The 15,321-nt window shown below is 35.0% G+C and overlaps 1 protein-coding gene across 4 annotated transcripts in view; it reads right to left on the bottom strand.

The window, feature by feature from the left end:
• Ncc69 (sodium chloride cotransporter 69) overlaps nucleotides 1–14,802 on the bottom strand; it is a 43,315-nt gene extending 28,513 nt beyond the window's left edge. For 2 of the 4 annotated variants that reach the window (XM_073082150.1, XM_073082151.1), the window contains exons 1-3: nucleotides 14,076–14,802; nucleotides 2,637–2,746; nucleotides 1,685–1,799 (exon numbers count right to left, since the gene is read on the bottom strand). In XM_073082150.1, the coding sequence (XP_072938251.1) occupies nucleotides 1,685–1,799; nucleotides 2,637–2,746; nucleotides 14,076–14,450 (600 nt within the window). In that variant the 5' untranslated portion in view covers nucleotides 14,451–14,802. Of the gene's footprint in view, nucleotides 1–1,684; nucleotides 1,800–2,636; nucleotides 2,747–10,783; nucleotides 10,906–14,075 lie in introns of those variants that run through there. The other 2 variants (XM_073082153.1, XM_073082154.1) reach the window with 2 other exon arrangements.
• Between the last annotated feature and the right edge of the window lie 519 nt (nucleotides 14,803–15,321).

Here is a 15,321-nt window from a genome sequence, read left to right as displayed (position 1 = left end):
CAACAATGTAAACAGCAAAGTCTGCAACCAGTAAGGTCGGTGAAAATTTCCAAAAAATAGTTATGAGAACTTTTTTAAAGCCGTCGAAGTATTAGGAACTCTTCTAGTTTTACAATGTATCTATATTTGAAATTGTGCTGACTTTAGACCTCTCCAATCCTAAATATTCTTATATCATCATTGTTATATGAATTCTGCGAAATAAAAGCATTCTTTCCTATAATTTATTTAGCATATTGTATGCAATAACATACGGAAATCGTGAGTTGTTTTTACGTAATCCAAAGCATTTACATTATGTGAATAATTAATTGATCAATATTTCACGTTTCTCAGTAAAATTCCTAACTACAAAACATACAGGAAAATAAAAATAGTGTTGAGAAGAATTCCACGTATATTTCCCAACTAGTTGACGGCAACTACATTATATAAGATAGAATAGTGTGTTCCACATTGGTCTCCAAAAATATGCAAGCAGATGTATCGTAACACGTTGCGTATTCTACTTTACTTCTTAAACGTTTAGTTAAACTAAACTAATGCGTTATGTTTTACACGACGCGTATTGAAAAGTAAGAACTCCTTTGAAGTGAAAACTCCCTGAAGCATGTTGTGTGGTGCAAGTTATTGTAGAGGATCTTTATGGATTTCGAGTCACCGATATGCTAATATTAAGTAGTATATTATAGTGTTGCGCTTCGCCAGTAATAATGATATTGCATACAATGAAAATACTATTAGAAATTAAGTTCAGTTAAATTTTATGAAAGTTCTCCTGAATAGTACATTACGATACGAGGACGAAAAATTTTTTTCTGACAAGTGTGAGTTTGCAGGCCGAGCCGCAGGCGAGGACTGCAATCACACGAGTCAGAAAAACATTTTTCGTCCGCGTGTTGTATAAAATTTTATATTACGGGGTCGGAAATGGGGGTTTTGCGCACGCGAAGCGTGCGTAAAACGTCAATTTACGCACGCCGTGATATAAAATAATATAGATAAAATATTTCTGATTAATATTTAATTTGTTATTTCAATAAACTTTTCATTATATTTGGCACCGAATTCGTTGGATTTACTGCATCCAACAAATGAGCTTTTGGATAAAATCACACCATCTGTGGCCTCTGGCTTCACACTGTAATGTTTAGTGTTCGTTACATAGATTAGTAAAGATAACTCACTCCTAACAAGAAGATGTAACCAGTTTTGACAGTTGAAATTGTCACTGTCATCTATTTTTGTGTATGAAAAATATTGTAAAAAATTAGTTTTTAGATAATTTACGAATAAAACGATATTTCTCCGCACTTTTTCTTCGATTTCTTGTTTTTGCAACACTTAACTGCGCATGTCGGCATTGTTCCGCGTAAATGACACCATGGCAGCCATTAAATGGCTGACCGAATTGTCAGCCGTTTAAGGCATTTAATGACTTATATATGGGTTAATACCACGTTATTTTAAAAATCGTAAAGAAACTCAAAATTTAAAATAGACAATGAAGAAATTATCAGTTACAGAGCCGACATTCAAATTAAGATAATTTCTGAAAATATTTAATATGAAAACTGTCGACGCAATTCTACCTAAACATACTCATAAAACACATAATCCACATAACGTAACATCACGGAAAACTACCCCGACATTGTAGTAACAAGATTACATTGAGCCCGACCTTCCTGGAGAGCGAAGCGTTGTGCAGCTCATCTAGCGTCGGTCGTGGCGCGGCGTGCAGCGAGAGCACGTTCCTGTAGTTGTCCAGCCTGGGCAGCGCTTCCCGGGTGAAGTGCCTGGAATAAAAAATACACGTGATCGGTTTGACACCAACAATGCGGGTAGAAAAGAAAGTCTATCCAATATCCGTCATTCAATCGAAGGGCGTCATCAAGCGGGAATAAAAGTGCCATTGGCCACCTTTGAAGGTGGTAGAACCCTTTGTGGTTCGACTCCGGCGGCACCACCGCCACACCTATTTCTGCCTAATAACAGCAGTGTTAGCTGCTGTGTTCCATTTTGAAGGGTGTGGTAAGGGAGACATTCTTTTCCGAGGCGTTCCAGCTAAGTTCTCAGGGGTAGCGGCGCATCTGTGGCTGGCCTCAGGTAGGAATATCTAATCCTATCCGGGGTTGATTACTGATGTTTATGGGCGGCAGTAGCCACTTACCATCAGGTGGACTGCATGCTCGTCTGCTACCCCTATATTATAAAAAAAAACCTCACCTCTGTAGTTTCAAAACCATTTCTACCACTTGGCATCGCCAAAAAGACATGTGAGCTATGGTTACGATCAATACAAACATACTTATTAATATTATAGTACGTTACATATAGTTTGCTATATCGTCGCTTAAGTTCTAATACCGCGAAACTAAAAAAATGGCAATTTTGAGTTACGCATATAAAACGATAAAAAAACCGCTAGCATATATTGGCTCCGTCAAATACCCGGAGAAAATTACGCGTAACTTAAGTGTTATTTCATATTGAGTTGAGGGGTGACGAGCACAAGAATTAAAAATAACTAAATGAGACAGTTTTTAATGCTCTCCTGAAAAGTTGGTAATTTCGAGATCCGCGGTGCTAGAATTTATGTTTTTTGAACAGAATGTTCGAATATCGATACTCACCTAAAACTTTTGCCATATTTGGTGTCATTGACAGTGAGTGGATCGTCGCTATCCATGCCGGAGCCGTCAGACTCCTCTGACATCTCCTCGTCCTCCTGTTTGTCCTCCATCTGCGGACAGGAATAAATATTTAGAAATGATATTTAAAAAAAAACGAAATATATAAGATTTTTATTACTAAAGTACGCAGAAATTTTAACCTATCCGAATCAATAAAATTTTACTTAATAATATAGACGCGGTATGTAGAGCAGTCATTTTTAACCGATTGTCCAAAGAGGAGAGTTTATCGCGTATATATTTATTAATGAGTCTGTAAAGAGACTTTAGTTCGTTTTTATTTTCTTATCTTGAGATTTTAGTTTGGTCCTTTGAAGTTCTTGTGAATGAAGGTAAATATATTTTTTGTCGTCTTTGATTTTAATCTAAATAATGACTCTTTCTATGACGTTTCTTTAAGCTGCTACGAATATATTATTGTTTGGAATGTGTAGTATGGTAGACACGGATTTCTCTATTTCCGAATTGCAACCAGTTATATCGTTATTAAAAATATCATTTAGAGTGCCTCAGCAACAATTCAAAGTGCACGTGACCAAAACCTAACCTAAATCGTAGGTACGCTTGAAATTCCGTGTCGCATTTACATAGTGCCCCGAGTTACGAAACTAATTACATAACATATAAGGTAAGACCTATTCCGAGTCGTATAAAGAACGAATGAAGTATTCGTACACCGTTCACGTACTCATATCCTTCCTTGTTTGTTCACAGTACTTAATGTTATAGGAGCGATTCCAAAATAAATATTCTTATTAATGAATTCAATAATTAAACATTAATTAATGACTCAGAGGAAAACGGTGAAATACTAAGATCAACGATAAAATATTAGTGTCATATTAAGAGTCAGGGGTTCTAAATAGTTTAAATAGCGAACACGCATGCATGGGACCTTTCAATGTTATGTATGGATTAGGAAATAACATATTATATCGCATATTTTAACGATACTTGAAATGTCATGAAGAAACATGTCTAAGAGATTCGTAAATAATCATAAAAAATATACTATTGACATTTTGTCATAGATTTTGCTCCTACATCAGCCCTGGTAACTCGTTCATTAATTATTTCCTATTAGGACTCTATTCGCTTACTTCCTTTATGTAAATGCAAATTGATAAGCAAATATGCAAAACTAATTTAATAGGCAATAGAAAAACCGCATGTCTGACATAATATGCAATAAATAAACAACAATAACAATAGCTAGATCTCGGTGAATTAATTATGTTCGGAACGTTTTACGACTGTTTTACTACGCGTAATAAGTATTAGATGGATTATGCACGATCCGCCATGCCATAGAAATTATTTGCAAGATTTTAATCTTTTAAATTGGCTTGCTTTATTTTTCATTAAGGCTTACGAGCACATGGCAGTCTTTGGTCCAACCTACAGCTCAAACGGCTTGATGGATTTTAACATATGAGGTGTCGTTGGACTTGTCTAAATTTTGGGAGTAACTTACGATAAAATTTTAAACAATCGGGATTGTGTTTTATAAGAATTAGCTGTTTATATTATGGACGCGTTAAGAACAAAAACTAAAAATAAAATAATTAGCTTCAAGTGTCTATCTACAAAGGCTCAAGAAATAGAGTCACAGACGGACCGACATTGGAGGCTTACTAATAGGTACGGTCAACTTTGACGCTTTACCTACTAAAACCTCTTAAATTACACTTGGTCTAATAAGCTCTAAAGAAATAACTCTAATATAATGGCACATCTACTTTATCATAATACATAGAAACAAGAATTACAAATTTCATAAATATTCAACACAATAATATACGCTAATATATTTTGTTATAGATTTTATTGTTGTCTACTAATATACACCTTCATATATATTTAGGACAGAAATTTCCAATTTTTTTTTTTATAATATAGGAGTAGCAGACGAGCATGCAGTCCACCTGATGGTAAGTGGCTACTGCCGCCCATGGACATCTGTAATCAACCCCAGATAGGATTAGATATTCCTACCTGAGGTCGGCCACAGATGCGCCGCTACCCCTGAGGACTAAGCTGGAACGCCTCGGAAAAGTATGTCTCCCTTACCACACCCTACAAACCGGAACACAGCAGCGCCTAACACTGCTGTTATTAGGTAGAAATAGGTGTGGCGGTGGTGCCGCCGGAGTCGAACCACAAAGGGTTCTACCACCTTCGATTCTGGTTTTAAAGAGCTACTTAATGTACAAAGGTTATTTTTTGCCACTTTTGTAAATGTATAAGTACGAGAGTTCTATCAGCTTACCTATATAAGCTCTATCTACATCCTGCTTAAAAAATCGAAAACATCGCACGCACATAATAAATAATTCATATCTGATTATCTTTGCATAATATAATGTACTTATTAAGGGCTCCTAAAACTTTCACCGTACACCGTGCGTGATGTTAGTTGTTTTTTAATACATTCTGTTACATAAACTATTGCCCATATTTCAATGTCTATCAAACTTGTTTCGTTTGATGGGCGCGAGTGGGTGATGTCGAAATGACCATTAAGTTTTATATGGAGTAAAAAAACGTGGAAAATAATTTATCATAGACTACATATATTCTCAGAAACAGATAGTTAAATAAGTAAGAATATGTCATTTAAATTTTTAAAACTGAGAAATCAATCTACATAAATAACCCAATTTTCAAATTTTATCCCAAGTGTCACTCGCGCTACTAAGACGAATCTAACGGCACCTATATTAAATTCATCAAGTTGTTTTGACCTCAACAAATAAAAAAGTAAATACATAAATATTTGTTTGTACTTCTATACCGAGAATACTGACCAATTGCCGGTTAGCAGCGGACTATAAAACATTTGGAATAAAAGTCTCAGCCATTATTCACTGTTTTTTCCAACGTTAAAATCGACTATTTTAAAAAGATGTTACATGTATATAGAAATAAACGTTTTACTTTATATTTTCAATCATAATCTCATATACTAGGCCAAGCATTCATTAATAAATTACCTTATTCTTCCTGTTATATTATTATTTATATTTCAGTGTATAATAACCTTATCATATAATATAATAACTATTATACCTAGTTGTTAGAATATTAATAGTTACCGGAATACAAATAAATTACACCTATACGAATGCTCGTAATTTTAAAATAACTGGTGTTTCAATAAATTTACTAATTTTCACGATACATGGTGATACATTTATGGTGAATTACTCGTAATAATACTAATTTAATATCGCTACATCTTCTTCAGCTTTATAGCAGCAGTGTTACACACTTCAATGTTATAATGTGAGGAGTATTGTACGGCAGACAATTGCACGAGGCAACTTAGTCCTCAAACTTAACAATGCATTTGTTTTGACGTCATGTATAAGTCAATACTTTAATCTCTGATGTCTGACGAGAGAAAGCACAAATACCGCCAGAGACCAAATTGCATGCTCATTTCTTACATACATTTTATAAAAATCCTGCGTAACTCTGCAACCGCCCATTAATAATCATTACGTAGACATTTAACATAAAATATTAATAACCATTAACCATTTTAAAAGTATCGAAGTAACCAGTAATTAATTAAACAGCTTGCCATCATGCATATGCATGCAAGTTTACGACGCAGTACACGATGACACCAAGTGTGCACAATCTCGTTGTGTTTAAAATAGCGAGTCAAGTGGAAAACTAATGGCCCACGTATAAATTAGTTGGATCAACCATATTTATCCTCGAGACTGTTTGATCTACATGGAATCTATTTATTTATTTGTTTATTGAAGAATTGGAATTATTTTGATAACAAAATCTGGTCATATTGAATCAGTGGCGTAGGGTGGATTGGTCCTGCCCAGGGCGGAAATTTGCCTTTTACTTGATTTGCCGAGCCCAGTAGGGATATGCCGCCATAAAGGTCCTAATTATAATTTGCCGCTACTCGAATGTGCCGCTGGAGGCACACGTTGTGTACTAAAGGTTTTAAAAAAGCCCCCATTTGTAAGTTTTTACTGCCGCCCAAAAAGTGCCGCCCACGACGATTCTGCCCCAACACGTTACTCCTTTAGGGTGAAGTTTAAACGAGATTTTTATACGAAGGAGATATATCACTGCCTATACTGGAGATACTTAATTTAAAACCTAAAATACACTTTGATGGATTTCGTGTAAAACCCCAATAGAAATAATAAGTCCAAAAGTATACTCATGGGAATGATTCATAGCCTTTACTAAGTACCACTTATTGGTAAGTGCAAAAGTAAGTACCGTCGCACGTGGGGCATGCCTACACGCACTTTTATACAATTAGATTGAGTCACGTCACGAATAAAAAGTATACCATAGATCGTCCCACACTCCATAGCATTCATGCGATAATACCGTGAAGTGAAACTTGGTCCACACTATAGGGGAGTCAAATTGTGTATCAGCAACTGTAGATATGTGATAGAGTATGTTTTAAGCGTCTCCCACTTGTGATAAGACCCATGCCCATCATTGCAACATAAAGTTGCAGCAAAAATTGCAGAAATGAAGCAGATAAGCATTTTCAGTGCCTGTTCTTGGTAGTGATAGTTCCAGTGCCTGTTCTCTCATTAAACAGATTAATATTTTATCAGGTCAGATTTTGGCATACATGACACAAAATTTTATTGTGGAGTTTAGGAATGGAAAGGATTTATGTATTATTCTTTAATCATGATCTTTTTTGCACGACAGGTCCACCTGACGCATGCGCCGCCGTTTTCAACGTTTTTCAAACGGTGACTTGTATGAAAATACGAGTATTTGACCGGATTAACTCTCATCTCCATGTGGTCTCATCCCACCTATGTTTAGTCTCACTAACTTATAACATTTGTTATATAAGAAAGGTAACATGTACAAGAATGGGTGTCGACCCTAATATAAGTATCCCGCCCACACCTTCATAACGGGATTAGATACATTCGCCACTTAGGTGAAATTTCGCAGAATTGGCCAATTTAAGCGTACCACTCAGTAAATTAATTAAGTAACAACATAAAAAGCTGTCATGTGGATGAGATTAAATACCATTCGTTTAAACTGGGATTTAGCTGGCTCCTATTTTATATTTTTAATAATCCCCAGTGGTAGCAACGCATTTGTGGCCGTCCTCAGGTAGGACTCTAATTTTTAGCTGGGATTGATTATAGATATCTAAGGACGGCAGTAGCCACTTACCATCAGGTAATTTCTATACTCGTTTGTTACTTGCATAATTTAAAAAATATATTTAACTAGTTATTCTAATTTGTACCACAGCCATCGCTGGGAAAGCACAAGTTGTTCGATTTCACAAACCTTTAAGAACTTTTCTTACTCGGCTACTGAAGTTAAACGATCAGTATTTCATTATTCCCCGTCGAACTCTACATAAGTTTAAATTAATTATTTTTTAACCGTTAGAACAGATATAATATTAATTCTATCAATCCCAATATGCAAACAGAATCTGGCATTACCACTCCAGACCAGCACGTGCCAATTACAAAGCACGACCAGTTTTAATGCGATTCAAAAAGGATGAAGAGAATGGTCTGATCGTTATCCTTATACCATCACGTTTATAGCTGCGTGCTTCATGCTTCACTGGAAATACGTTTATGTATTAATAATGAATTAATAACTAAGATATCTTTATTGTCAACTTGCTTATTAGCCGCATCGCTTTAAGCAATAAAATTGTAAAGGAATACGCCTCAAAAAATGACCCAACCTAGATATTTCCCGGTATAAAATTACTGAAGAGCAGCATATGTCTATCATGCTACTAAAATTTCCATATATTATTGATTAAAGTACCTACCTAGTAAAGGAATACTTTGGACGGATTAGACAGCGGTCGGTAACCTTTTTGGCAACACAAGTTATTGGCGGGCCGCACTCGGGAGTAGGCTTTGAAATTTTTGACGGCGTAAAAAAGGAGAAAAAAAAGTCTGCAGGCCACATGCGGGTTGTTGGTTAAGAATTTTCATGATCCCACTACATAGCGCAATTGTCCAGAGATTATCGTGTCATTTTAACCGAAAAAATATATAAGGATTAGTTTGTAAGTTTATACGTGTTAGTACTCTATATTTGATTACTTCATCAAAGCTTCCAAGGAAATCCAAAAAGTAACTCACCCTAGTTACTTAACACAAACAACAAACCGCTAGAACTAATCCAGCTTGACTCATCTGCGCCACAGCAATTTCAACTCCAAGGGAAAACATAATTAAGACCTAAAATGAATAATGATGGACTTCCACTGTCTAACGCATTTCCCGTTGGACAAGAAAGCCACTTTGAATACAGATCGTTTCGCTCAATTCACCAAGGCTGAGTTTGCATTGAAGGGTATTTTTAGCCGCGCTAAATTTAGACACGCCCACTTATCCAACGGCATCGGGCTGGTACTGACCAGCTATTTTCATATTGCCTTAAGTGGTCTTAATATAAATGAAACTCGTGCGACGGTCTTGTAATCCGTCGTGAATAATCAAATTAAAATCACGTACTGGAGGTAGGATTTAAGCCGTTTATGGTAGTAAAATCGATTAAGCGAATCATGTTTGAAAGGTGGTAGAGCTATGTTTTAACCAGAGAGATATCACAGCCAGATAGATTTGGTTGAAAGGGTTTGGAAGCCGGCTGACTTACATGTGAAGCATCAACTTAGACCCCCTAGGAGTGACGACGTATCTGTGCTCAGCTTCAAGTAGAACTTGTTGTATATAGAATTAGTCCACAAATCACCATAACCGGCCCTTCCCCTTCAAGTAGACTGCAAGTTCCTTTGCTGCTTCAATTTTATAAAAAAAACTAGCTGACCCAACAAACGTTGTGTTGCTATATAAATAAAAAAAATGTTAAGGTGATCAACCCTTATCACTTAGGGGTATGAAAAATAGATAGCAGCCGATTCTCAGACCTACTGAATATGCATATAAAATTTGGTGAAAATCGGTAGAGCCGTGTCGGAGGACGGTACGGTAACTAACATTGTGACACGAGAATTTTATATATAAGATGATAACATCTCAGTTGATCTGACGACGAAAGTCATCCAGCTATATCACCCCTGTACCCTAGACTAGCTAATCTAAATAGATTCGTTCCAACCACTAGTTTACTACTGTAAGTAGCCCGACATCAACGATTTTGAATTAAGGCCGCTAATAGATGCCGTTCAAAATTAGGGCCGCCGCTAGATTATAGACGCACGAACCTGAGGAATATTAGCGTCTTGGACATCAAACAAGTAGAGTTTCATTTGATATTTATTGCAGTAGAAGCAGCTTCATCCTCATTCCGAACACGTGCCCATGAGAATGCATCTAAACTGTGAAATCCGGTGCACATCACACCCCACCACTTCTCGTTTCTGACCATAAATCACAGGGTCACTTAATATTTCATACGTCTCCATCTAGTATACCGGTATCTGGTATCTTTAACCGTAATGAACGCCATATAACGCTATATTCTATAGCTCTCATAAATAATGTAGCTGTACACTATGTTTCGAGAGCCTTTTAGATATCGTATAACATTTATAATTAGACGTTAGGTCGAATTCAAAAATCATCTGTCTATGGCAAGTATGATGTGTGTCTTGTTCAGTCATTTTAAATAATGCTGTAGTGCGCCCTGCTGGTTTTTAAATAGCGTTTCATTAGTGATTGATTAAATATAAATGTACTGTAATTTGAAATATAATAATTTTATCTACAGTTTAATTTGTGATTCTGTGTATGTGAGTTGACGATGACGCATTGCATTCAAGAAATATCTTGCAACTTGCGTAATATAAAATTCATTAGAAAGATTATTCCTCTGCAACTTCACATACTTGAATTTATACCTATATTAAAATTCCTGTAAAACATTATTAAATGATGACGTATTCTATACGAAGATACTATTCCCTGAAATATGAGGACCAAAATCTTAATTCGGCAATTACAAGTCTGACTGACCAGATTAAAACAACTGAAATGGTAGATGGAAAACTACGGCCTGAAGCCCTTCTCATACTATAAGGAGATCTGTGCCCAGCATTGCGTCTAAAAAATATTTGATAATGATACCTTTCTGAAGAAGACCTGTGTCCATAAGTGGCAAAAAATGGTTTGAAGATGATGCAACTTGACCCATCCTTTACATCCAGCTCTACACGTGCCCTTACTGTCCACGCCTAAACCAGTATAATCCGGCTCGCGGCTCACGGCCCCTCGCGCACCTTATCTGCTTCCAGTTACCGACCCTAAGACGCCCGAGGCTATAGGAAGCGCCCGAGCGTCGTTATCCAATTTACCGCTATTATGATTTATTGGTGCAGGCGCCTTTGACCTAGACCGCTTGCTGCCACCATGGATTGAAGTTTCTTAGAAGTCCATGTTAAATATAAACTGAGTCTCTTTAAACAACTCACAAACAAGTGCTGTATAATATTATATTTTATGTAATTTATCTAGACGTCGTTGTCAACCAATTGTTCCTCTGGGCAGGGGTCTCCTTTCAGAATAAGAGAGCTTCAGGTCATAGTCAACCGCTCTGGCTAAGTGCATATTTAGAGACTTACACACCGTTGAGAACTTTTTTAAAAACTCCCAGTTGTGTAGATTTCCTGCCGATGTTTTGCCGAAAGAAGGAAATATGACTATACCTTGTCTATCACAGGCTTCAAAGGTTTCAAAGGTGATCGAACTCTTTGTAGCTTCAATGCGTCAACACCTCCGCCACACCCATGTCTACCATATCGAAGCAGTGTTTGCGCTTCTATATTGTAATTTAAAGAGTAACATTTTTTTCCTTTAGGAAGTCTTTTAAAAATAGTAAGTTTTGTCTTACACAAAACTTACTATTTTTAAAAGACTTCCTAAAGGAAAAAAATGTTATCTATGCGTCGAGCATATTTCTTTTATATGCATACACATTCAGCGCTAAGACAGATGGAATACCAACTACTACTGAAAACTAGTAACTGTCGCCTTATTGACACTTCCAACCAGAGGGGTCGCGAATGCGTAGAAGGCTTTAATAGAGCTGTTTTAAGGAACCGCTCCTAGAACAGGAACTGATATTTTCCAGAAGCAGCAATGATCACTTGACATCAGATCATCAGATGACTGTTACTCAACGTCCTAAACCTCTTGAAAACCATGCCTTACAGTAGTCAACGTCAGCAATATAATGGACGATGCAAGGGATTTAGAAAGTACATTACACGTGTAGTACATACGTCAGAGGAAAGGTCATCCAGCTATTTTGGAATGTTCCAGTGATTTTATCTATGCGTGACGTGTTATTCGTGCTATATAGTTTTGATATCAGGCGTAAATATTTAATGCACGATTTTTGTAAAATTCTAATAAAAAAACAAGGACGAATTGCGTGAGGAAGTACCTGACGTACGTTGAAACGTTAACGCACTTTGCATATTGTTATTACATGACCAAATACCATATTAAAATACAGTGAAACATCAGTTTACAACAGATTCTGATTTGTCTACGCCTCTTTAAATTAATAACATTTATTAAGTCACTTCAAATTTAATAATATAATGTTTATTTTATATTATAACTATATTGCTTTGAACCTCTATTTGTGCCACCGGGTCGTTTGTTTAAGGGGAGGCAAAAATTTAAACACGACATCCTTTTTTTCGCATTATTATGAATCCACATTTTTTTCGAAAAGTGTACCAAAAAAGTCAGACACGCTGTAGGTGCCAAGTTCTATGCCTAACCAGGAAAACTTTGAAATTAATTTTGATTTCTTTTCAGATTTAAGTGTTCACATATTTTTATGGCACCTATACAAGGCACCTATTGGCTAGGCTACAAGCATCTATTGAAATGAGGAAACTTTCTATTCATACATACACACTAGCTAGCTTCCTGTTTTATATGCCATATAATAGGCAAAAATAACAATATAAACCACATTTTATCGTAACATGGATTTGAATATGAATTTGTTTCAAAAGCAGTAGTTCCGTTTAATGTTGAAACAAGGCAGTTATCTGGTTTATCTGAATAAAGTTTATCTCATTACCTCATTGTGTGCTGCGATTATCATGGATATTGTATGTGCTACTGTGCTGACATTGGTTGACCAGCCGAGCCAGTGTTTCTCAAAGTTCAATCAGACCCCCAATGTAACAGTTATTATTACTGTTGGTAAAGCTGTTAAAATTGTTTATTATTAATTTGTCTATCTCTAATAGTATTAGTAGGATTAGAAATTTTTTCTTTGCTTAGATAGACCATTAGAGAAAAATTTTAGGTATTTTTTTAATGAATTAGAACAGATGTTTCATACTTATGACTTATGTTTTATAATTATATATATTAAATGTTAAAAGTATTATCATCAAATTCCAGGCTTCTATAAATAAAGTGTATAAATTAATTAATTCACTAATTCACTACTCAGTTATCAATATGGATTCACGATTATCCAGACTACCAACTGCAGCCAATTATATTTAAATACCTATTAGTCATACAAATATTTTAGTCCAAATTATTTTTTTTATTTTATTTTATGATAACCAAATGCAAATTACCAAATCCATATTGTAAACAAATTATGCGTAGGTACATACATATAATGGGATGCATGCATAAGTGCATACTTATGCATGTGCATGCATCCCATATACATACATGCATGGATGCACATGCACTAATGCATAATCATAGTAATGAAGATTCCCATTTTAAAGTAAAACATGTGATCATTATGATGTGTTTCATTCATTACATTGGCTTGTAATGTAAGAAATTGATAAAACACATTTCCTCATATGTTGTAAGTTGTATAATAAAATATTTATATAAAATTGATAAAACACATTTCCTCATATGTTGTAAGTTGTATAATAAAATATTTATAAAATGTAAAATAAATAAACATACACATAGTTGTAATCAATTCCATGGCTAAATTTGTGTCAAGGTCTGCAAGTTGTTCATTATAAAACATGTTGCATTATAATACCTACAGAAATAAATTACTATAGGAAGCAATTTTTGTACACTTGTTAAAATACTATTGAGTAAGGTAATCATTAATAATAAACTTTTTTGTGTTTTAATTTTTATGCCTAACACTCAGTGTACTCTAACAAAATAATTAAAAATAAATGTATAGTATAAAAGTAGCATATTATAAATTAAATATATATTTTTTTATAATAAATAAAGATATTAAGTTATATTCCATATAATTTTTATTTTATTTGATTAAAATATTAAAATAGAACTTCAATTATTTGCTTTTATTATCAGTTTTTCGTAAAATTCGACTTTATAAATATGGAGAGGTTTTTTGGCGATCACGCGTTCCAGATATAATATAAAAAAATCTTACCTGAAACCTGGTGGTAGAGGGCTGATCCTTAAACCTCGAGGGTTTCTCCACGTCTCGAAAGCTACTTTTAGTGACCGGCGACTTGGTTTGCACGATGTTCCCGTTGGTTACCACGTCCAGAAGCTTATCTGTTTCCGAACTCTCTTTAACCTTAAACTGGAGGCCGGATTCCACGTCGATATCAATTTTAGGAATCTCTGTAGGATACTGGATGTTCCCGTTAGTCGCTGCCATAGATTTAGCCGAGCTAATCTTCCTAAATCTCCCTATTATCACGTCTTCTTCATCATTCACCGGCACCACCTCAGGCACTTTACTGGAAGTTCCCTCGCCTTTCACAGGACTCATTTCTATGTCCTTCTGCTTCGAACTCATTTTGAATATGTCTTACTACGGATTTAACACTTAAAAATGTAACGTTCAATTTATAATAAACATGTTTACGACCGTTTTACATTACGATTTACAGCGGCGTAACCACACATGATTTTACGATTTTCGCGCGCAGATTTATTGGTGATACTTGTTTAATAAATAGAAACAATTGCTCTGCATAAAAAATATAATAAATTATTAAATATTTATAAAAGTCTGTTAGAGTTTCTGTTAAAAATATTACAAAGCATGTCAGATTTTGATTTGATCGGATTCAAACAACGCGGAATGCGAACGTAACACGCGCTCACACAATAATAGAAATAGAGAAATAGAGCTCCTTTACTTTACAATTTACATAGACTGTCAATGTCAATGTCAGCAGCAGGTCGACTATCGATAAAAATATCGATTAAGACATTGATGTCTTTGAGCTTAAATGATATTATACATTATTTATTAATATTAAAGAGCAAAATTATCGTTCCATAAATTTCAGAATTTCAGAGAATATATAGTAGGTACATACTGTATTTATTCCCTTTTTATATTAAGTACTATTACTATTATTCGTATTGCTTCATTGTATATAGTTAATTATTTTCAACTGGCAAGAACACCGTTCATATTATAAACTTTCCCCTTGACTCGTCGCTAATCACTTGTCTTATTCTACTCGAATCGCGTCGCCAACTTCGTCGCGACTTATAATTTTGTCCGCCTTTATATTTTATTCATAAAGAGGAAGTTCCGAAGACTTACATAAAAACTGAGTAATATCTAACAAATTTATTTTGTCAATAGTGCACAATAATATAATAAAAATATGATTGTTATAATTTATATTTACATTCATCTTTAATATTATAAT

The sequence above is a fragment of the Epargyreus clarus genome, unplaced genomic scaffold, assembly GCF_041222505.1.
Source record: "Epargyreus clarus isolate Ecla_fem2 unplaced genomic scaffold, WU_Ecla_fem_2.2 ptg000017l, whole genome shotgun sequence".
In the NCBI taxonomy this organism is placed as follows: Eukaryota; Metazoa; Arthropoda; class Insecta; order Lepidoptera; family Hesperiidae; genus Epargyreus; species Epargyreus clarus.
This window is presented reverse-complemented; position numbering and strand designations above follow the sequence as displayed.